The sequence below is a fragment of the Antedon bifida genome, chromosome 8 (genome assembly GCF_963402885.1).
Source record: "Antedon bifida chromosome 8, ecAntBifi1.1, whole genome shotgun sequence".
NCBI lineage: Eukaryota > Metazoa > Echinodermata > Crinoidea > Comatulida > Antedonidae > Antedon > Antedon bifida.
The window spans coordinates 244,248-269,209 of NC_136233.1; the positions used below are offsets into that span (position 1 = coordinate 244,248).

A 24,962-nucleotide genomic window follows, 5' to 3' on the forward strand; every position below is an offset into this window, starting at 1 on the left:
AATGATGAATATTTATTTATGAGAATGACTTGATAAAATGTTGTATAACTATGGAGTGGAGCTGTAGCTTGGTTGTTAACGTGCCTGCCTTCCAATCCCAAGGTCCAGGGTTCAATCCTGACCTTGTGCCAGGGTTGTAACTCGCAACTCTTTCAACTCCACTCACTAAGCCTCATATGAGATTTAGTTTATAAGCTTGATAAATTATAAAATAGTTTACCCATCCTGTAATTGGCGAGTTTGTGCTCGCTGTTGGATGCGTATGAAAAAAAAATAATAGATTCATGATAGCTCAACAAATTAGTTCACAAACCTGTTGGTTCATTCAGATTGTCAACTGCATCTTCATCTGATTTATTTCTTTGTTTATTTTTACATACTCTATCTTTCTTGTGATTTTTAAATAAATCATAGTCGAAAAACCTTTCTTGACATCTTCCACATTCATAAACGTCTTCACCTGAAATGACAGATTATTGTTGTTAGCAATTCAAATGTATTTTTAGTTTCAATTTATTTCCTCAATATAACAATGACATAATATTAAACTAGTTTGTTAATACTTAAAGTTTCATATAAATAAATGAAAGTAGTTCAGTCATGTGGTGGAGAGTCATATAAGTCAGAAAGACTCACACCAAGATTATTGAACTGCAAAAACTCAAACATAGAGGTTCATCGCAACAATAGTTCAGAGAGATCAAAATATGAGTTTTGAATGTGTCGGCACCTCTACAAATTTCTGGATTTTTTAGAAACTTTCATCATCAAAATCCCACTATTATGGGTTATGCAAGACAAGCGATCCCACCTGAAGAATTGTCTGAATCCATTCCAAAGCATGTACTACAGTGTTTACAACTGTAGTTATTATTAACCTCCAAGGGAGTCACACCAAACTAAGAATGCCTGAAAAAAACAAGACACAAATAAATAATTTATAATACAGAAAGGAGCAAACAAAAACATGGATATTAATTTATATTATAAAATAAAAAAATGTAATATTAATTATGCCTAGGGCCTACTATACTACATTAAATTACTTAACATTTAGAAAAACCATATTTTATTTATTAAATACCACGCACAGAAATGGATATAAATTATAACAAAATGAACAATCATTTGGTCGGCCAAATGTCGTCTAAACATCACAGCAAGTAGCTGCAACCTGGGCCAAAAACTATTCTACATTAGAGTACGCCAAGTCTAGATAAAGAGGGCCTAGCTTGCCCTACTACCAGTATACTGTATCCCGCCCACTCTAGTTTACTACTACAGCAGTACTAGTCTAGGGCCTACTCTTATTTAGTAGGCCTAGCTAGCCTCTATTTTAACAACCATGTGTGTTTGAATGAAATGATTTACCAACTGTATATCAGCTGCACCGTTTAGAAAATTAATCTCTCATTTAGTACGAATGCGTTTTGTGCAGAAACAAACAAAAAATGTTCACTAGCTAGGCCTACTTATTGGACTTTACTAAACAGGTACGGCAGTTGGCCGTACTACGTGTAGCCGCCCGAGACGTACTAAGTACTGTATGTATGTGAAAACAGTATTTGCTGCTCCACAATGCCAAACGGAGCAATTCGCGTCATTTGTGAATGTTAACGCGTTACTAATTTACAATATTAGAATAAAATGGATTCGATTTGAACTTTATTTCTCTTTATTTGGAAGAAAAAATACTGAACTGAATTTATCATGTTCTGTTTTGCAATGTTAACCATCGAGGGAGGCGATGCAAATACGTACAGTTACGTTCCATAAACAAAACATGAAACGCAGCAGCAACATTCGCGCCAAAATAAATGCATTACACATACAGTTGTACGGACGTGTCTCTACACACAGGTACGACGTCCGCATTTATACGGACGTGTGATGAAACGCAACATAAATTTGTTTCATATAGATATCGTTGTTTTGACAGTTTCAGTTTTGTCCTTTTTTATCGGTCTGGTTCTAGGTGTTTATGCATGTTTTTGTGACAATGACAATTTTTTTCCTTTTAGCATAAATTGTAAGTATATAATACTAAAATAGTATAAAATTAAAGTATAATTTATGTTATAATGAAGTTAATAAAAAAGTGGATGTAGATAGCCTAAAATAAAATGCTTTTTTTAATGGAATACCCCATTCTCACCATAAATAAATTATAGGCTACTTTTACCAGGGAAGAGTGAAATTAGTGTAATTACTGCTTTTACTAATTATACCTAGGACTAAATATAAATAATGTGACTTTAGACATTTAAAAATTAAAACCCCAAAATTCACTCAGTGATGTAATGGATATTTTTTTGTGTAAAAAGTCATTGTGGAGAACTTTTTGCTGGGCCACCAGAAAATATTTATCAAAAATTACCATAAAACAAACATGTTGTATATTATAGTAGTGGCAAATAAATTGGTCATTGACACGAACAAGAGGAAGATCCATGCATTGTTATTGGAAAGGTTTTCACAATAATGTGATTGTGAGGACTTCGGTACTGTTGCCATATTACACAACTGATATGAAATATAATTACAATTTACATACAGAATGATATTTGAAAATATCATATTTCACGTCCACTATATAAATATGCTTATTCATCAAGAGATTAATATTCAATTACAATAAAGTTTCATTTCAGCGATGGGCGGCTCATGTTTTGATTTCCTCGCCATCAGATGCCGCATTACGCGACACTTGTTTCCAGGTACGGAAGTACAGCTAGTAATCTCACAAACATACAAATAAGCAAGCAAGCACCCATGTTGATTTGGTGGAAGACCAACCAGGAGGCATGACAACTAGCGCGGCATCTAATCTGATTAACTTGGTTATCTTGATATAGCAGAAGTTTTGCTATCAAATTTCTTTCTGTGAGTTGTTTCTTACCATTTCCTAACCCATTCACTCCCTTCCTTTCAACGGGAAATTTGAATATCCCTAATAAGGAAGTCTTGCACTTAGTAGTCGGTCAAAAGCTATTAAAATAACGTTGATATTTATTGCAGATACACATCTATGATTAGACACTTGATGCATTTACAAAATGAATGGGAAGTTAGTGCATATCAACTAAAATAAAAATAGGCAAGTTTCCATTACATGAAATAAATTTGTCTACAATAATAATAATACATGGAAAACATTGTATCTCGTCATCAGCCTATAGTATATCAGTAAATATAATCAAATGTGGCAATCCATTTTGAGTGTTCTCAAAGCAAAAAGAAAACCTAACACATGGTTTTTGTCAGTTTAGTGCTTTACCAAAGAAAGAGGGGGGCCGTGGTATCCCCTTTGAAGTTCCCTCATGCTTTTTTTTTTATTTTGAGAAACATTTTTTTTTTACACTACAATTTACAAAAATACAGTCATATTAATAAAATTGATAAACCTGTTCATCCATTTTCAAGCTGTTGCATGTTCTTAAATAATTCAAGGTCTTAATAAAAGCAATATAATTAAATAACTTCCTATTGGCCAATATATTATTATTGTTAATATTATATAAATTTATTCAATTCTAGTGTAATATATCCAATATACATATAGTTCCTATTATTAATTATAATTCAAAGTAGGCCTAAATCAAACCATTCAATGGTACATTAGTTATTTTGTGTTCATACTTGAAGCAGAGGCAACTAACTAATGCCCGCCATACTGCTTCAGATGTGTTGGACCACTAGTCCCTGGTATACTAGTTGAAAGATATGACTGGGTAGATTCTATACACTTTACTCCAGATTTAGCATCATAAACTAGATTGATGGCAAAGGCAACAGTGTACTAAAACGAAAAAAAAAACTTACAGGTATCATAGACAGCAGATCCAGGATTGTTCAAAAAGGGGCACGTTAACATAATAAGTCTGTCAAACATGGAAATCAAAAGTAGTTCATAATTTCATTCTAGCTCTCACAAAAGGAGGGTGGGCGTACCCCTGTATATTGGTGACACAAATAACAGGAAAATATTTTTTAAATGTTAAAATGTAACTAAATGCTTTAACAAAGGGGTTTTCATTAAAATAATTAAAATGTTAAATAAATATGTGCGTAGTAGTATTTCTAGGTGTACTATTGGCATGATTAATATTACTATGTTAGTTGTGTATGTTACAAACTAAATCCTTAAGGTATCTGCATTTAAATTGTTTTGTATGTTATTTATGTTGTGAATACCTGATGTATATGTAAATATACCATACATTAGTTAATCAGCATTTTGTAGGCATCTTGTCAGTGCCAACCAGACTACATACTTGCTCATCTTCTGGGAATTAAGAGTGCGTTGTTTGTCCTCCTCCTCTCGTTATCGCAATTTACATCAGTGCCTAAGTTTTAATTCCCCTAGAACTGTAGTCTGATAAAGTTCCTTAAAGCTTAGAGTGTCTGTTGATTTACACTCTGTGTGAATTGGCTGATTTCTTGCACCGTAGTGTCGCTAATGAACCCAGATCTTTCAGACACAAACATTCTAAATTTAGTCTAGAGAGGGAGCTACAAAACTACATGATTCTCGTTGATGATTTAATTTAACTGTGTTTGCTGATAAACACTAAATAAACAAGAAAATCAGTTTTCATGTGATAATCTGTTGTTTAAATTTCTTTTTCTCTGTTTAAGCCGTTCTAATTCCAATCTTTCGTTTACTTCCATCCTGGACAGTTTCAGGAGAGTATACAACAAACAAACCTAAGAAGGAGTTAGACAAAGCAACAGTTAGCAACACTTGAAGGTAAACAAACACATTTTGCTTCATTCAAACTAATCATTAATACTACCTAATTAACTTTCCAACTTTTTAATATCTATGTAGTTTACTCATGGAGGTATAAAATTAATTTTATACCTCCATGGTTTACTTACCACCTGAATATTTTTTTATTAGGATTAAGAATTTTTGTCTAATTATAGCCTGATGGTTGTCATTTTTGTCACTAATAAGTACTAATTAATATTTATGATAATATTTTTTTTCATGGTTTTATTCATTCTACTCATTGCAATATATAACATTGAATTGAGATAAAATTACATATACATATTGCACAATAATAAAAAAACAGTTAAAAACATTAAAATCTCTGAACATCAAACAGTTAAAAAACAATAAAATCTCTGAACATCAAACAGTTAAAAACATTAAAATCTCTGAACATCAAACAGTTAAAAACAATAAAATCTCTGAACATCAAACAGTTAAAAACATTAAAATCTCTGAACATCAAACAGTTAAAAATATTAAAATCTCTGAACAAGTTGCTATTCACACAGTAATGCAAGACATTGCAGTAATCAATAATATAAATAATATTTATTATTTTAAATAGTAGGCCTAAATTTTCTACAGGATGAATTTGGTAATTATAATACGGTACTTTGTCATGTCTCATTTCAAACTTATTCCTGATCACATGGTAGTTACAATCGGGAGTAAATAGTTTATGGATCTAGCTGCAACCAATAACAGACTTTTGGGATAAAAAATACCCCTCCCTCTGTTTTGTCTGTAACTGTTGTCTTTTACTAAACTGTAATTTGAAAAAAAGCTAACTTTATCACTCCCTGCCACACAAATTGAAGCGGAATCGTCGTTAACAAGGTAGATGTATCACAAAATCACTTTGACAAGGCCTGTTTGAGTTTGTGAAAAGTGGGCCTACTACTGTAAGTCTCTTTATTTAGTATAGACATTCAGAAACTTGATTGGGACTTTGATGTTTATTAGATGTGAAATGTAAGTACATATTTTGTCTTTTTTAATATTAGTTTTTAATTATGACACAATCCACAAGGATTGATACAATTGCCACATATCAATTATAATTGATTAAAGTGAAACGCTCTGTTATATTCATATTACAAACAATTATACTTAAAAATTGAAATTTAAACAAATGATTAGAGTCTGTGATTTAAAAAAAAAGGAGAAACACTTTTTTTTAAAGCACTGCATTGTTAATCCAATGCTTCATCAAGGAATACAAAATACATTAACTAGTTAAAAATTATTTTAAATAATATTTTAAAATTATAACAATAAGAACATTTATAATAAAAAATAAGTTGTCAATAGAAATTTACTGTAAAAATAGAAATTTTAAATGTTTAGGACTTTAAAACATTTAAAAAGTAAGCATTACTTAATGACCACGGAATAAAAAATAAATAATCAAAATAAATATTATTGATTTAGTTAAAGACAATTATTTCAAAATTGTAACAATATAAAATAAAATTTAAAGGCAAATTATTAATGACAATGTTGGGGTATACAAATAAAATAAGCGAAAACCTAAATTAAAACGATAAAGTGAAACAGCCAGAAAGAAAGTTTGCAGAGCTTTTGGGTATAACGCCAACTTTTTACTCAGTGTAAAGACGTATTATAATATAACAATAACCTGTCAAATTTAGGAACTTTATTATTGTTATGTAAGTATTATATTATTCCATTTATATACTAGAGTAGAGCTTATTTATTTTAATTCCTTGGGTTGAACCAGGGAGTTTTTAATAATTAATAATTTTTAATTAAAAGAGACCCAAGCCAACAAAGACAACACCCAAGCTTTTTATACACCTTCTTCCATTTATAGATTGCTTATCTGAGCAATTACATTATTTCACTTCCTGCCTATTGTTTGACATCCTTGTTTCTTTACACACAGTGCATCCTTTGGTAATTATCTACCCACTCATTTTATACTGTGTAGCACTAGCAATTGATAAAATAACAATTCTTATTCTTTTATTGCCAAGAAAATCAACATTTTATGATTACAAAAAAACATGAAATCAACACTGAAACAAAAACGCTCAGAGGCAAGCACATTAATGAATCAAATCAATGATGCATATCTGATAGAAATATGATACTTCACATACTCTACAACATTAATGTCATGGAATTTACAAAATTCATTAAAGAAAAACAAACTTAATTTCTTATTTTTATTTTAAAAATATCTCCGGAAGGAGAAGCAGTAGACAATTTTAAATGTCATTTTTGACAAGACGTGAGGTATAAAATATTTTATATTTCTATGGTTTTTGTCTACCGCATTAAATAAAAAAAATATCTATTTTGATAAAAATGCAAATCATAACCAAAGAATATTGGTAAAAAGCAAATGAGTAGATGTTATCACCTATGTACACAAGCTGGACTTTGAAATAGAAATCAGTTATCAGTAAAGATCTTTGTCTTGGGCAGATGGTAGAACTAAGATAAGGTACTTACTGATAACATCAAGCCATTTGATTGGCTACTCAATTATATGTGTGATTAGAATCAGGTAGAAGTAAATTGTTTATTGGAGGCATAGCTGATAAAAACTTGATAAGCATTTCAACTAAGCAACTTATCAGTTGCAGACACCTATCTTCAACTCTGTATCTCAGTTCTTATTCAATCACGAAGAAAAATAGCGTGTGGGTATCAAGCTGGAATTCTATCGTGTCGACTTTCTTCTGGATTCTCGGTTTTTAATTAAGGTAATTTTACCAATTTGTTTCTAGTTTGAAGTATGAATGTTATATTTTAAATTAGCTTATGTTGTAAAACGGCAATCAAAGACTGCCAGTAATAGATTGTACTAAAAAAAACCTGTAAATATTCAAATATAATATAGATACTCACGCTCAAAAAGACTTACAGTTACTTTTATAGTAAGCAAAAATGTTTTCTTTATAAAAGTTTTTATTGCATTACTTCACTCTAAACATTTATTTAAATATAATTTATATGTAAGTATGTAAATATTACTGTAACCTTAAATTAGAAATACGTCTGTACATAAACAAAACAAGGCCAACAGCCATAAGTCGCGTGCTCTCAGAAAAAAATGAACTTTCAAAAAGTAATGTACTTTAAAACTTTTCTGTACATCAAAACAGTTCAAAAAGTACAGAAAAGTGATAAAACGCATAGTGATACCGGACCGACAGACAGACCGCCAGACCGACTGACCAACATAGTAAACTATAGAGTCGCGTCCACGCGACTAAAAATGAAATTATCAAACACCAGTTAAAATTTAATTTACACAAAAAGCTAGGCTCAAAATTTATCCTATTTTTTTTCATTATTGATGATGACATCGCAAAATTATTGATCCCAAGTCTAGATGACATCTAGTGGATTTCCCTAAGCCCAAGTCTAGATCATATCTTGCTGTGGATTATCTGATGAAGTGAAAGTACTTGGTTTATGCTGCATCTACATTCTTTCCTCTTAAACACCCCTCCCTAAGTTAAGAAAGTTCATAGACAACTATGTTATTAAAAGAAAATATTTCATTAAAACTGTTACTTTGCATGGAATTATGTATTTCACATAGGCCTAGATATCATTGTTATACGTCCAGCCTGTATACGTCAATGCTTAAAATCATAGCATTTTTCCATAATTAATATATATAAGGAATTATGTAAACAAATCAGGCACAGAACATTAATTCTAAACCACCCGGTGATATACTGAAATTTAATTAATTAATTTGAAAAATAAGGAATTATGTATATATCTTAAACTAATTTTGTTTTTCTTTTTTTATTATACCTGGTTTGTAGCATTTCAATAGGGACTGTACTTGGGATGGATTTTTCAATCCTGACTTAATCATAGACTACAGTAGTTAGCAGATGTCAAAATTGACTACATGATGATCATGGCTTAATCATAGACTAGATAGCAGTTGTCAAAAAAGTGACTACATAAAATGTAACAATTACATTCAATAAAATACATTATTACTAAATTATTGGCATTCTGTGTTTTATGGGAAATTGGTTTGCCAGCTCATTATGACTTTTAAGTTTATGATCATAAACAGGAAATGCTCAAGACAGAATTACTATCAACAAAGTTTATCTCAATTTGCATGAGTTTCTAAAGAAATTGCAACTGATAATGTCAGTATAGATGTGATACTACAGGTACCACGGCAACAACACATGTGACAAGTCTCTATGGAGACCAGAAAGAAACGTAAAAGGAAATTATTTATCAACTGATTTGTGTCGTTTTATTTGCTAGTTCAGGTGTTATTGTGAATTTAGCATTGTTTTATAGCAATTGTGTAGGCCTATCAGACATGCCTCTACATAAAAAAATAATACAAAACACTTACAGTATGGTAGATTCTTTGCACTAAATCAGTGGTTCTTACATAAATTATCATCTAAGTTTATTGTAAAACCAGAATTGTGTGCCTAGGCTTCCTAGTTGTTCAAAGTTATTTGTATGTAAACACACTCATTAATAGGCTCACATCAAACAAAACAATTTAAATGATGTGAACAAAGTGGGAAATGCCACCAACTCTATTTGTATACAAGTATAAATCTTTTCTGTACAGAATTACACAAAAAAACCACCCACCCCTTTCACCAATTTCATTTTCATTCTATTTTTAAAACCAAAAAAATACAGCAGAATAAATCTGTCACTTACAGCATGGATAACACAAAACAAATTAAACAAACTCGAAAACTAATAACGACTGGAATTAAAAATGTTGATATGGTGATGGGCCTGAACTAAACTATTTGTATCAACTTTTTCACTTAAAATATGGAAACTTTACAGAGAGCCTTTTTAATACTAATTTTAGAGACGCCGTTGTGGAATATATTACAGTTAGTAATCTTGATTTAATTATAGACAATCTAGCGTTTTCACAACTTCCCTTGTCGTTAAGATGTGTACAAGATTGTAACTGGTTGATTGATATCAGGGGAGGGAAAGGAGACACACTTGCAGCTTGAGAGGAAGTTGCCGTTTTGGCACAATGAGTTTAAAGGCAATAATACATTCATTTTTAAATGAATGTATTATACAATAATCTTATTCCACATTGTAGTAGCGCATTCATTTAATGTTTTGGTTTAGAGTAGGTGTTTTCCAAAATTGTTAATCCATTACCAATTTATACTCATTCAAGAAGATACTGATAACTATATGAAAGGATGGAAATCAAACCCGGAATCACAAATAATATTTTAAATATTTTTTTTTTATATTACATAGTGGCATGACAAGTATGTCTCATATAGTTTCCTACAAGACTAAAAACTTTCAAATGTAATATTTCAAAGTAAGAGATTAATCCGCTTAGTCAGTAATGAATGATCTTTCTCATCATTTTTATAGGTAATTATTTAAAACATTAATGTGTTAATGTTTCCCTGTAAATGTGCCAACTTTGTTTTAACTAGAGAGGGCAGCATGCTAAATTGACAATACACAATTTTTAAAAATAATAACTTGAGGAAAAAAAAAATGTTGAAAAACCTCTTTGATAAATGTTTATCAATGTTAGATTAAAACAAATTAAATTTTTAAAATTACATTTTTTAAACAACTTTTTTCTAAAAAAGTTGCAAATGAACAAAATGTTTTAAAAGTGAAAAAATGAAAGTATGTCAGTGCTATGTGCTTGTTTTGCTTAAGCATTGATAAGCAGACATTAGATAATAGAGTAGGTTTTCTTCAAAAGATGATCTTTTGCGATGTATTCTATTACGACCACCCAATGATAAACTAGTCTAATAAAGCTCTTATCATACATGCATCTGCCAACCAACATCTCAAGATGTACAAGGAGTGGATAAACTTTCATTATCATAAACAATTTTATCTCAAGAATGTTGGCTTGTGATGAGTTGGTTTAGATTGGAATAAACAGCATTTTTGGTGAAATGGAATTGATTAATCAGGCGTTGATGTAGGCCTAACTGACAGTCTCCATCACTCAAACTAATAATTCAAGACAGTTCTCACCAAAATTGTGCTAAAAACTTTAAAAGCGTTAATAACATATATTTTTGTCATACCGCTACGAAGAACACCAAAACTGTAAATTATCGTATTTAAGGTAGGTAGGTTTAAAATAATCAAGTTACAATTTATATTTTAATTTTTTTTTTACTAAGAGGTTATTTTCCACGCAGAACTTCTTAATTAACAAATAAAATTAGTTAACATGAATGAAAATTTATTTCTTAGGAAAAAATGGGAACTTCAATATTACTTTCACTCACGTAAATCAATTTACGGTAATGTGATTTGAAGTTCTTCTTCTTTTCTTAATCTACTTCTGATCGTGCTTCAAATATATGTGAAGTGTGCTATTATCAATGTTACAATTCTAAATATTAAGTTATTTTTATTGAGAACTCAAGTAAGATAGCAATTTGTAGACATGTACATTTATCTATATTACAGTTGTAACCTAGTTTACTGAAAACAGTCAAATAATGAGATTGTTTCTGATGGTATGATGGGACTATAAATTGAATTCGGAATGGGTGGAAATGATTGGAGGAAGGAATCAACGAGCAAGTCTTAGCGTTAATTTTTGTGACATTGTTTGTGAAAGCTTAAGTATTTCCCACCTTCAGTTGATTGTTGCTCATAGGCATTTCAGGAAATCTGCTGAATTTGTGATAACGTGATGAGATAGAGGCACAAAGTTAATGCATACTTAATACTATCGGCCAGGAAATATGAACCTCCACTTCACTGCCCGCCAACCTCTAATCATGATAACTTCATCCACGGTTTCTTAGTTTGTATGTCTTTATTTCAGTTCACCGGCCTTCATGACAACAACGAAAACAATTGGACAATATTTCTAGAGGAACTACATATCAAGATAGTGGTATTCTTATCAGCCAGGAAGGTAATTTTCACTTTGTTTTTTCCAACTATAAATGTTAATGCATTAATACTATTCATTTTTGTTTTGATAATTAATTGTCTACACTGTTTACTAATTAAATAAGTTTTATTATTAATAAAATGCATGGAAATTGTACTTACTTGTACATACAGTACTTTCATCTTTAATGTTTTAAAGGTATTTTTTGATGCAATTTAAACTGTAAATACAATTTCATAGATTGTATACTGTATGTCTGTACCAGCAATAATGGTTTCTATCAAACAAATACTAATCTATGTATACTGTTTAACATGATATTAATAAATGGATTTTTAAAATTTGGGTAGAAATAATAGTGGGAAGTATAGACTGGAAATGAAAAAGACAGGGAAGATAGGGAACCCATTTTGTTTATTACTGCCCAAACCTTGTGCAAAAACTCTGTGCAAACATCCTTCAAACCACTTTATATTGATTAGATCACAATCAGAACAATAAAAAGAGACAATTTATGTAAACAGTTTTGAAATTGCTGTACACGTGTAAAGTAAAAGTTTTTTTTGGGTGAAAAAAGTTTTGGAAAATTACAGATTTCACGGCGCAAAAACGCTGCGCAAACCTCCTCTAAACCCGGCAATTAATATTGATTTTAATATTACAACTAAAACTATACAAGGAGACAACATACAGTATAAACATTTTGTTATATAATGTCATGTTTGCTTTTCTGGGGTAATTCATTGCTGATGACGTGATTGGTTCTGATAACGTTTGAAAAACATTAGATTACAATACTTAGGTAACAATGGTCAGAGCAAGGTTATTGTTTTTCATAGATTGTCTTTCTAGGCCATTATCTTAAAAATATATTTTAATATTATGTTTAGAAACACAGATTCAATTGTAGATAGAGTATCCAGCACAAAGAAGTGAGCCTGCGCTTAGAACAAGCCAAAGAAATAATTGTTTATCAGTACGACAGTTAGCGTTATCTCTGCCAGGGTGCATCAGTTTATGCTATTCAACTTTACTGTGTTTAATATAGACTGACATGTATTGATAAACAGTTTGTCTGTATCTGTATTGAATCAGATACCAGTAGAAAAGTTGTCCCTGATACTCACTAAAGTTCAAGTAGATAAATTATTTTCCTTTCTTCCAACTATTTTGTATGATCTATCTTTACATATTTGAACAAAAAAAGAACTAGGCAAAATATCAATAGTAACAAATTCCTATTTATATTCAACTATTTGGTGCTTCTCCATCATAGTGATATTTTTGGCTTATAACACCAAAAACTCCATTAACATTTGCCCCATACAAATTAGACCATTGAAACCATGAATAACCAGGGATATGGAATTCTGTATAATCTACAGGAGCAGGTATATTACTATTATTCAACTGTTATTATATAGTATTTTACTCAGTAATTACTAGCAGTAATATTCAGTACAACATACAAATCACAACATGATTTTAAACATCTATTGACTTTGTGACTGACAACTGCATTTATCTATAGCTATCAATAGCTAAAGAAAAACAATAATCCATATCTTATAAAAATCTATTTTTGGTTTTAAATTTCGCTTTTGAAAATCTTTTTGATTGTAACATTTTATATCTGGTGGCAATGTATAGGTTTAATTTGGGTGGACTTATACATTTTAAGTTTCATTGCATACCTGTTATCCAGTTTACCAATGTTTGAATGTTATTAATTTTAAATCAAGATTTAGGAAGAGTTTAAAAAAAAAAGGAATTGGCTGTGGTATTATTATTGATTCTGATAATGTTAGGAGGCCTATATAATGAAACATACAAGGCTGACATTAGTTGAGTTGACTGACCTATTTAGATGGCATGGGTTTCGGAAATGTGAATTTGTTGATTTCCTGAATAAGGGTGTTAGCCATTAAAGACATGTAGTTTGAAGATTCAAAGTACAGACAAGTGTTTAGTAGCATTTAGTAGCCAGCAGTCGATATGCCGAGTCATTATCTGATTTTTAAATATAATTCCTTCTGTCATCTGACTACCTTCTGTATAAACAACTTTGAGAAAATAATAATTGTAATTTATATTTAGGGGTTGTGGACACTCACATGTTACTGTGCATTGTTGTTGTCGCAACCCCTTGACTGATTGTGTCGAATAAATAAATGAAATAAATTGAATGAATTGTAAGTATCCCCCACCACCCAATATCCTGTCTCCATAATAACAAAAAAGAAAATAACTAAATTGCAGAACAATCTGTAACAGTACCAGCAAATTTAATTACTGTTTCTACCTGTATTGTTTGTCTAAATCAATAACTTCCTTTTTAGCAATAGATCCATTTTAGGAAGTATACGATTGAAAAACTATGCCTTTTACTTGGGGCATGGTGGAGTAATTGGACAGAGCTTTGGGGTGTATAGTATGTTTCCTAATCACAAATTTCAATTAAAGTATTTTAAATGAAGGATAAAGAGTTCAAGAATCTCTCTTGTGTGAAATGGATCACTTTAAATACAGAGTGAAGGTGTAGAGTGTTTTTAAAACAGTGCAGTACACGTACAAATATTTCAGTAGCACTCACGAAGTGTAGGATGTGCCTATTTCCTTAATACTCTACTGTAGAATACGTTCTGTATTGAGTCAATAATTATGCTATTATTGATAGGAAATAGTCTAAGTTGTTAATGTTGTAAAGTGCTACTGTGTATTAACAGAGTGAGACGACTAAGTACGGCTTCGTTCTACGATTTTCAAATAGGTTTTTTTTATCTGTTATTTAAACAAATAAAATAATCTTGAAGAGCTTTTAAATTACATTTTGTAGTCACTTTAAATATGGTACATAAATTATAATTTACAATTTTCAACCATTTCCACCAAAATCATGAAAAAAATTACTAGTTTTTTAAGCCTCCTAACTGAACATATAACAATTTTAATCTGCATAATAAATTTTAAGCAGTATTCATAAACATTTTATTTAGAATTTAATTTATGGGTTATGAAAGACTTTATTATTGATATCCATGTGTTGTTCTCACTAGATGTTTTTTATCACCTGAAATTTTATAAAATAATTATTGACTTCATCAAATTGATAAAGATAATAAAATTAAATAGTAACAATATAGAATCATAGCACTAATACGTTGTTACCTTTATGTTTGTCATCAGTAGCGTTATCACACTTCCATCAGATTCTGGGATTAGTTTCTGTTTTGTTGTTTTTGTTGAACTATATTTAGATGAGAAGAAATATATAAATGTGCACTTTTGATAAAAGTCTGTAGCACTTGTAAGCATTTTAATATATTATATCATGGAGTATACAATCACATTAATGTAGCATATAATCACATTAATGTACAAGCATACAATCACATTATTGTAGCATACAATCACATTAAAATGTAGCTTATAATCACATTAATGTACTGTAGCATACAATCACATTAATGTACTGTAGCATACAATCACATTAATTATGTAGCTTACAATCACATTCTGTCACATTATGTAGCATCAACACGCATGCTTTAATGTGGTAGCACATAAAGCTCATGCTTATGGTCCCAACCATAATAAGAGGATCTGGGAGGTCTCCCTGGACTGATAGTGTTTGTTTTATTTGTATTGTTGCTTATTAATTTAATGTAACGGTGATAAGCACAAGTAGACGCAGAATAGTCATACACTTAATATAGATGATTAGCGTACGTACCTCAGACTGCAGTATACACAACAAGTCATGGAAACTCAATTTCTATCACTTTTGTTATAAATAGATTTAACAAACAAACAACAGCAACTTTGATTTTTATACCAACATCTATCATAATTTGTTGATGTATTCATTTTACATGTTGTACTGTAACTGTCTGTAGATGGATGTACAGTATAATTGTATATCTGACTGGCCGGCACAAAACAGTAAAGAAAATGGCAACTTCAGACAGACACATTACTTCCTACTTTAAATTCATGTTTGATTAATTTAAATACTAATGTATAAATATAAATTAAAATCACCACATCTACAGAAAGATTAAAATGGGGGCGATCTAAGCAATACCTGTTTAACCTGCCTTACTTTGTACCGATGTTCATATTCGTTGTTTATGTAAATCAAGGAACATTGCAAGGTAGTTTAGAGATTAGTACCATAAGAAATAAGGTGATACAATTCCTTAGAGTTGACGCGACTGGTGCTGGAATTAACACACGCGTTTCTTTCAGTGATAGCGAACGCTATGTATGTTTGTCCGTACAGTGTGTGTAAAGGATGGGTGTAGTCTAAATGTCTGTTGAGGGGAAGAACTTCAGACGTATAAAAAAAATTATACACAGACTGAAATCTATGTTGATAGTTGACCTTTCATAAACACACTTTTACGATTAAATTGTAAGTAGTTTGGCAAGGAAAGCTTCTAACTACAACTTGCTCTTTTATCCTATATAATATTTACAATAATTAGTGTTGCTAGAATCAAATTATAATTAAGATTTGATAGATGTTTTCATAGCTAAGTGTCATTCAAAATTATATCAAATATCTCAATATTTCACTATAAATGATACATTTTATTAATAAATTAATTCAATAATTTAAAGTATGTTTTCACATAGATAGTTTATCATTTAGATATAAATTCCGAATAATTAGAAAATTATGAAAAAAAAGCAGTATTAAATAAGTCAGTTCCTACTCTTGTATAAAGGACAACTTTTGTCTCCATGTTTTAACCTATTAATGCTGGACTGTCCTCACTTTTAAATTTAACTATTTTCATAAAAAGTGTTATTCATTAACATGCACCTTTTAACATGTGTTTTTTATGTTTTCCAATAATTCTTTTTTTTGTGTGGATATTTTAAGCACAAAAATTATTTATCTTTATAATATCTATAATTTGATTGAATTTTGAACAAAAAATGGTAGGTCAAATCCTACCAATGTTATTTTTTTTTAAATAATCACATGGAACCAATTTGGTGTGGCAGATTTTAACTTGTCAAATTACATTACAAGCATAAAATTGAGTTAAGCAAAGATGTTATGGATGAATTAATTCAGGGCAGAATTTGTTATCATATAGATCTATGGCATCCTGTAATTCTGTGACCTATCAAATAAACATCCTTCAGTCCAAGTTAAAAACCCTTATCAGCTGAAACCCCATCTGCTTTAGCTACAGACTTGCAGTCTTGTTCCTCAGACAGCTTTGATTGCAATCAACTAAAATTTGGTTATCTTTAAGAAGCATAATCAAACTCTTAAGATTATCTCGTCTTTGTTTAGCATTTCGACCATCAACCTCGATCACATGACAGGAAAGGTAGGCTACGTCGTCGGAACCACACACAAACTTTTTCGCAATTTTACAGAAAAATGTATTTTATTAGTTGTTATCTATCGGGTTTTTTAACCAGTGGAACCTGGATTTACTGTATACAGTAGGTGGGTCCAGGGCCTAAAAAACATAAAAGTATATCTAATGTCTCAACATTTAAGTGGGGCTGGTCAGGCTGGGTTTTTTTATAGAACTGTATTATATCTTAGGTGCTTCTAATGTTTCTTTTGAAAATGTTAATACGCCTACTGTACTGATTTGTAAAAACATGCCATCACAGTGGTTGTTGTATTTCCTTTTTTTTTTTACACACAGTGTTGTTTCAACTTTTACAATTCTTTTTCCTCGCTACACATTTTGTTGCACACATTTTTAATGTTAATAAACTTAATTTTTGAGAAGTTCATACAATAATTTTTAGTTGATGAATTCTGAAAAAATGTTTTATTTTAATTTTGAAGTTAAGTGAATAAAAAAATTCTTCAAAATATTGGAATTTATGGGAATACAGTAGCTAGTAGGTTGATCTGTCGATCAACATGATCTACTATAATTAGCAATATTAGAGAGCTGCCCTGATACAGCAGGCTATTTGTACGCTAACTCCTTCCTGTCCACCATCCAAGTTCATAAGTTCTGATTTTTGTCAAATCTTTTGACAAGCAAACGAGATGAAAAGATTTTAAAGGGAAGTAATGAATTGTATATCAAGGCTAACGTTGTGCTATTAAGGCCAACATAGACTTAAACCAATACATAGAAACTGAGATGAGATTATAACTGTTTTGTTTTTGATCGTAAATAAAAACCTTAATTTTGAAGTATTGTTATCAACAATCTCGGGTGTTATTTATTAGTCTCTTCTAAATTTTTGTTTTTTTCAGTTTTGGATTTATTTTTTGGGTCTAAAAGGTAAATACATTATTTCAAAGTTTTTGACCATTTTCAAAATTAATAAAACAGCATTTTGTTTTATAGTTACATTGGAATGGAAAATCCGAGGCTGACGGCATCCGGATTCATTAAACAAGGAACAAAATTTGGGCCATTTCATGGAAGTATCACAAAAGCCACAAAAGAGGAATCACAGGTATGGTATGGTACTATTTATCAATTACAGTACTACAGGTATATTAAAAAAGTTTTCTAATTATAGAGGGCGACATTGATGTTTTCTCAAGTCATCAGAACTGAATAATGCAATGAGATTAAAGTTTTAATAAACAAGCAATTATAAAGTCTAGCTATCATAATACTTTTACTGTGTGTATTTCAATATTAGTTGTGACCTGATTCATCAGACCCTTACCGGTAATAATAATATACTAAAGACAAAATATTAATAATCTGATTATAGATAAAAAGATTATGTGGCGAAGGCGGGTATAATTAACTGCGTTTCCTGGGATAATGATACAGAATACTGGGGCAATGAACGCCATTACTAATTAATAAAAGATGCAAGGTTCATGAACTTTGTGTTGCTATGCGTATAATACAGTAGATACATGTGATTTGGGTGTGAGCCTAAATTATCTATTTCCTGCCTATAAATTAGTCAATCCATTTATAAAAGTTTGAAACCAATTTGTAAATTGGGTCAAAATATAGACAGTAATATGTTGAGAAAAGAAGGTGTATTAAGAAGAAGGTTAAATAATGGTACAGTAATAATAATGAAAAAAAATATTATAAAGTTTTTTAAAATTTTGTTTGTTACAGTTTGTTGATCAAAAGGGTGAAGATTACCGATTGACTTTGGACAAATCTAAAACGCCAGCAAATCAGGCATGGTTGGCCCAGTTACAGTCTGCATCAAACGGACAATTTAATTTAATGATTTACAACGAAGGTAAACAATAATAAACTACATAATCTTTTTTTTAACATTTTGTACTTACTGATGCTGATGACATAATGATAATATTTATTTTGTCGACAATGAAAAATAATTAGGAGTGAGAATAGGACAAGGCCCAAACAGGTTCTGCACTCACTCCATACAATACAGTAAACAATAAAACCTTAATACAAAATCATCTAGTAGATTGTTATCGTACATTGTCTGCTTCCCTCTTGTGATTTCAATTGACTGGCAGATACTGGCGTAGCCTTCAGTCAATTCCCTCTAAACCGAACATCACTATCAAAAAGTATACCTCAAGGATTTTGATTGTAGTGCAATGTTAATGTGCAAAAGCCAACTAGATTATTTGTTAAAAATCATAAATAAACAGAGATTGAGACCCCCCTTAAATACTGATATTAAATAGACAATGTATTGACAACCAAAGACAGCTGTTTCCCAATTTCCAATAAGGTTTGATTGAGCTTTTTACACATTCTTCGTGGAGGTATTATAATGTTCCTAATGGATTTCTGATATAATCTTAATGTTCGAATCGCATTGATGTAGATAAGATCTCTGATATGATTGCACATTATTCCTAAACAGAAATGAAAATAAACGTCAAAAAGGCGTATGTAGGAATCCCGCTGTGTGTAATAGACTCCAACATGTACGACCTGTAACAGTATAAATGTGTGAAAGCAAATTCATGTTGTTTTGTTGTATTTATTTTGTTATTTTAAACCCTTCATAAAAATAGTGTAAAAATCATTTTAATCTGAGGTTAAATATATTAGGCGCACCTGTTCAATGGTGGCTGTGTGATCTAAGGTGATAGATTTGATCAAAAGATGTGTATATTATATGTCGTTCGCTGTTTATACTTTGAACTTAAAAACTTGTGAGCCGTAGGTGTCTCTCATCACTTGTATGTTTAATAAAAAAATATGTTTATACAGTTTGAGTAAGGAATGCCAGAATATTTATCCTTTGTTAACTCAGTTGGACCTCACTTTTGGGAAGTTTATTTGACCTCTGCTACTTCAGATCATGTATTAATATTCATATCATAACAACTTCTGTTTACTCATGTAAAAATAATAGTTAAAAAATGTGATATAGCAAAAACTAAAGTTGCTATACAAAACTTCTCTATACTGTTCACAAGAACCCCATTAATATAAAATTAATAAAAAGTTTTAATGAATATGTTTTGTGGTAGTCTTTGTGTCTATTGGCCTTTAAATGCATTTTAATTAATATTCTGACAGTCCAATATCGCAGCTTGTTTGTCTATGGTCTTAATAATTATACAATTTGCTAATTTCAAGGCAGTAAAATGTAAATTCCAATGTCTATCAATAATCCCATAATTTTGAAGGTTGGGAATGTTTGCATTAAATTTTAATAAATTGGAATATGTACTTCCTGTCAGATGGGCAATAATTAATTAATTTAAGTACTGTGCAATACTGTACTGTACAATATTGTACTGAACAATAGTGTACTGTACAATACTGTACTGTACAATACTGTACAGTACAATACTGTACTGAACAATAGTGTACTGTACAATACTGTACTGTACAATACTGTACTGTACAATACTGTACTGAACAATACTGTACTGTACATTACAGTACTGAACAATAGTGTACTGGACTTATATGCATGAAAGGAAACCTTTTTCTATAGATATAGATATTACAAAAATAGTTTTTTTACAGTATTTCTTACCAAAATTGTGACAAAAACAGTTTTATTTACAATGTTGTCAGAGAATTAACCGCATTGAAAAATGTAAATATGTTTACATCATACTCTAAAAAAAAATAGAATGTTACAAACATCCTATGCACAACTTGGAGGACCAAGCATATAAAAAATTAAATAATTTCAAAAGTAGCTAAATTAATTGTTTTTTTTTTAAAGATACAAGACTTTGGTGTGAGGCGGTAAAAAACATAGAAGAAGGCCAGCCACTGACAGCACTGTATGAACCTTACAAAATGCAAGAGGGAAGCCAATTAGGTTGGTGTACAAACTAAAGCTCTGTCTACACTATCAAACTAGTGTGATGTGCCCAAATATCATAGTGATATGCCCAAATATGGTAGTGATATGACATCATCATGTCCATATATGGGCACATCACATTTTTTTGTCACATAAAGTTTAGATGGAGCTTAAGTCTACATTCATTACATTCAATGTACAGTACTCGTATTTACCTTATTCTGGTGCGTTTATTGATTCGATTTTACAGCTGCCAAAAGAAAAACTTCATGCACAGAGGGTCTATCATGTTTGGCTAGACCACATTGGATTTGAATATATCACAGCTGTTCTCCAATGTTCACCCAACTTTATTATCTTTTTTTTATTCACATGTTGGTGTCCTTGTTATTTGATTTTATTCAAGCTGTTTTTGAAACAGTTTGTTATTAAACACATCTATTCCAATGAGTAATATTAAAAATTACATTTAAAATTGTTTCTTGTAACATAAAACATCTGATGAAGTTCTTATTAAGTTTTCTTTTGAAAATATAGTAATAATAGTATATTGATCAAATGTTTGACCAATCGATTTTTTTATTTTCAGTTGGTTTGAAGCAACGAGTCTGTGTCTGCCATTTTTGCCATATCCACTTTCGTAACCCAGCCAACTTACAAGTACATATCCAGCATTATTGCCAGAAAGCTGATGTTTCACCACAAGGACATACAGACCTACTGCAAAAACCAAATGAAAATACTACAGAATTTGTTTGCCAACTTTGCCGATCAACGTTCAGTAACCATAGCAACTGTGAAACGCATATGATTAAGTTACACGGTGAACCTGAATCAAATCTGTGTAAATTTTGTACGTATATTGCAAGTAATGTTCAAACATTAACGGCTCACATGTTTCAACAACACGTACTTGTTTACAGTTCTACAACAAAACCAGTGGACACATCTGACAAGGACACTAACAAAACAGAACTATCTAACAATACCGTTAGTAACATTCATGTGGTTCAAGATAATGTGAACTCAAGTTCTTCAAGTAACACCAAGAATGTTTTTCAATGTAAAACTTGTGTTTTTAAAACAAACAGCGAAGTCAATTTAGAACATCATGAATGTCATAATGTAAACAAGAGTCCTGAACACCAAATAAATATTAAAGATAAAATGTCAGAAGATGTGGTATCAAGTACGACTAAAACCAGCACATTAGTGGGTGTGCCGCCCCCAAGTGTCCTGTCATGTTCGGAATGTAACATTACATTCAAATCTATCCGTAATTTCACAGCTCATAAAACATATTACTGTGCTAACCGGCAATTTGCTAATGATTTGTATATTGCTAAGCTTCAGAAAAGACAAAGAGCCAGTACAAGTGATGAAGAACAACCAATTACAAAAAGATCAAGATTTAACACCTCTCCAGAACCAGAAACAACTCCCAAAGTTATCTCAATTGCCCAGAGTGGGCCAAGTCCTTTACCGATGCTGTGTCTTTCAAGGCCGACTTCAAAGTCCCCAGATTCTGGTCACCATGATAAAATAGAAAAAGAGCAAGAGAACTCAGTAGTTTCGCAGGAGAAACCTCTTGATTTGAGTGTTAAAAAGTGTCCATCTACCGATAACGAATTATCAAGTACAGCTGTAACATTAGTAAGGCCAACAAGTCTAAATGTACAGACTCCTCCCCCAAGAGCAATTGTTCTGGGATACAGATGTATTGAGTGTGATATATTATTCCACAAACACGAATCTTTGAAAGTCCATAAACAATATTATTGCGCAACAAGACATCAGCCGTCACCACAAAGAGCTTCACCGTCAAGAAGTTCTCCAAGAAATGGCACCTTAAGTAGGAACTCATCCCAGTCTCCAGATTCCCCAGGACTTATAACAGAAAAAGATGATATGTCTGGAAAGGTTTCCCCAGTAGGCTCTATTCACAGTGAAAGACCAAAGTTGTCTCCTTCAAGTGCAGAAAGACCGTGTTCATCACCACCTAATGGCACGCCAATCTCTTCAGCATTTACAGGCACAAGAGGACAGTGTGCAAACACACTTTCAAGTCCACGGCAAGCAGATAGAGGCTCTCCTGGCAGTGCAACAAGTCCGATATCATCAGAGCTTGGAATACCAACAGATTCTGCAGAAGATGGACAACAGAACTCTTTGGTGTTAAAGTGCCAAACTACTCCTTATAATGACACTATGATTACATCCAAAGACACACAATCCACTTTATCAACTGGTGGGATTGGACAGAGAAAAATCTACTGTGTGTGTGGAGCTATATTCAGAAATTATGACATCTATGTAGCTCATAAGGAAAACTATTGTTCATATCGCAGTATGGCGTCTACTTCACCGGTATTGAATACAGCAATTGGCCAACAAGATACAGAGAATAACAATGACGATAAGACTAATCAAAACGAGACTATTATATGCAATATTTGCCAAAACACATTTTCAGGGTTTTCTGATTTGAAAAACCATAACTGTGTTTCATGTGTATGTCCTGCTTGTCCGTTTGTTGGTAGCAATATTAGCCAACTTCAAGAACATTTTGTAAATCATCCTGGTTTGTTATTAGATTCGTCCAACTGTCTCCAAGCTGAAAGTAAAGGACATGTTGCCATCCCACAACCTCTTAAAATAACACGGGAAGGTGCAAAACGTCGCAAATCAACCACACCACATGCGGTGTATGCCAAACAAGCTAAACTCGAAGAAGTTGGCGATAAGAAACAGATAGAAACATGCAAAGAGCTGGATTTGTCACATGGTCAAACCAGACAGTCTGTTATAAAGAACATCAAACCTGACCCAGACGCTGATTGTTCTCGTAACCGTAAAATAATAAATATTCAAACTGGTTATAAAGATCAGAAAGATTTAAAATTGTCGAAAAGTTACTCAGATAACGAAAATCATGAAAACCACATTGACAATGATCACAGCAGAGATGGTAATTCTACTCATCAAAATAAGCCCGACGATGTACCTTCCACAAATATGACTGATGTAGTGACTAAAGTAGAAAAAATTAATTCGCCAGGACAGATAAACGGTTCAGCAGAAGAAGACACGAACAAATTAAAGAAGAACAACAAAAGTAATGCTAAACTGTGTCGTACGTGTGATCTCCATTTTAATAACTTATCTACTTTTATAGCACATCGCAAATACTACTGTGGTGCTAGTAATCCTGCCACAAAAACATAATGAAAACATAGAAACTAAAGAATTTGGTTATATTAAAGAAACTAAAGATTTTGGTTATAGTAAAGAAACAGCAGAATAGAAAATCTGACGTACAGTATCATGTTTAGCGACAAGAAACATCTTGTCTCGTCTAGTGACGGCAACATACCATATCACTTAACTTTACTCCTAAATAATAACTTAACCAAACGACCATACTTGGGATTCGAAACAAGGTCTAAATCTGAAACAAATGGTGAGTGAGCTGGATGGCAGAAAGCTTAGACATAACGCTTTAGAAGAAGGTCATTGTAAAAGGTATTCCATATGGGATGAAAGTTGCTGACTGAAGACTTGATACTGCACGATGTTTATTGTCACTAGACATGATACTGCTCCTATATCAGGTGGATATAACTACAGTAGTGCTAAACCATGGCTAAACGTTATGTGGAAAACATTGTTACTGTACTTGCTTGCTTATAACGCTATAAAATGTCCAAATGAATAGTATTGGAATATTAATTAATATTGTTATTATATAAGCTTTGTATATTAATCAACATGTTTTGTAAGAAATAAACTCTAATATCGCTGAATATATACATTTAAAGGAATCTGTAAAGTGTACACAATTTTAATAGAATTTTGATACTGTAACCATACTTTTATCTGTAGATTTTTTTTTAAATATTTAAATTGTAAAAAAAATCTTTAATAATACTTTGGTGTTTGCATAATATTTGTCAACAATTATTTTTATTTCATTGTGTGAATACATGTTTGCTTAAAACGCGGTTCCCACTAGCGACGCAACGCAACGCTACGACGTATTGACGCAAAGTGCTG

General features: G+C 31.4%; 2 protein-coding genes across 5 annotated transcripts in view; one reads left to right on the forward strand and one right to left on the reverse strand.

Annotated features, from left to right (window-relative positions):
- The window catches only part of LOC144850361 (uncharacterized), a 30,096-nt gene that overhangs the window by 2,604 nt on the left and 2,530 nt on the right, over positions 1–24,962 (reverse strand). The window contains exons 2-4 of one of the 4 annotated variants that reach the window (XM_078707633.1): positions 14,850–14,928; positions 812–909; positions 314–460 (exon numbers count right to left, since the gene is read on the reverse strand). In XM_078707633.1, coding sequence (XP_078563759.1) covers positions 314–460; positions 812–833 — 169 coding nt within the window. In that variant the 5' untranslated portion in view covers positions 834–909; positions 14,850–14,928. Of the gene's footprint in view, positions 1–313; positions 461–811; positions 910–1,371; positions 1,536–14,849; positions 14,929–24,962 lie in introns of those variants that run through there. The other 3 variants (XM_078707637.1, XM_078707634.1, XM_078707635.1) reach the window with 3 other exon arrangements.
- On the forward strand, positions 11,319–24,702 carry LOC144850358 (zinc finger protein ZFPM2-like). The gene is made up of 5 exons (XM_078707630.1): positions 11,319–11,702; positions 18,023–18,134; positions 18,767–18,896; positions 20,826–20,924; positions 21,499–24,702. The coding sequence occupies exons 2-5, from the start codon at positions 18,033–18,035 to the stop codon at positions 24,132–24,134; spliced, it is 2,967 nt and encodes a 988-aa protein (XP_078563756.1). The 5' UTR covers positions 11,319–11,702; positions 18,023–18,032; the 3' UTR covers positions 24,135–24,702.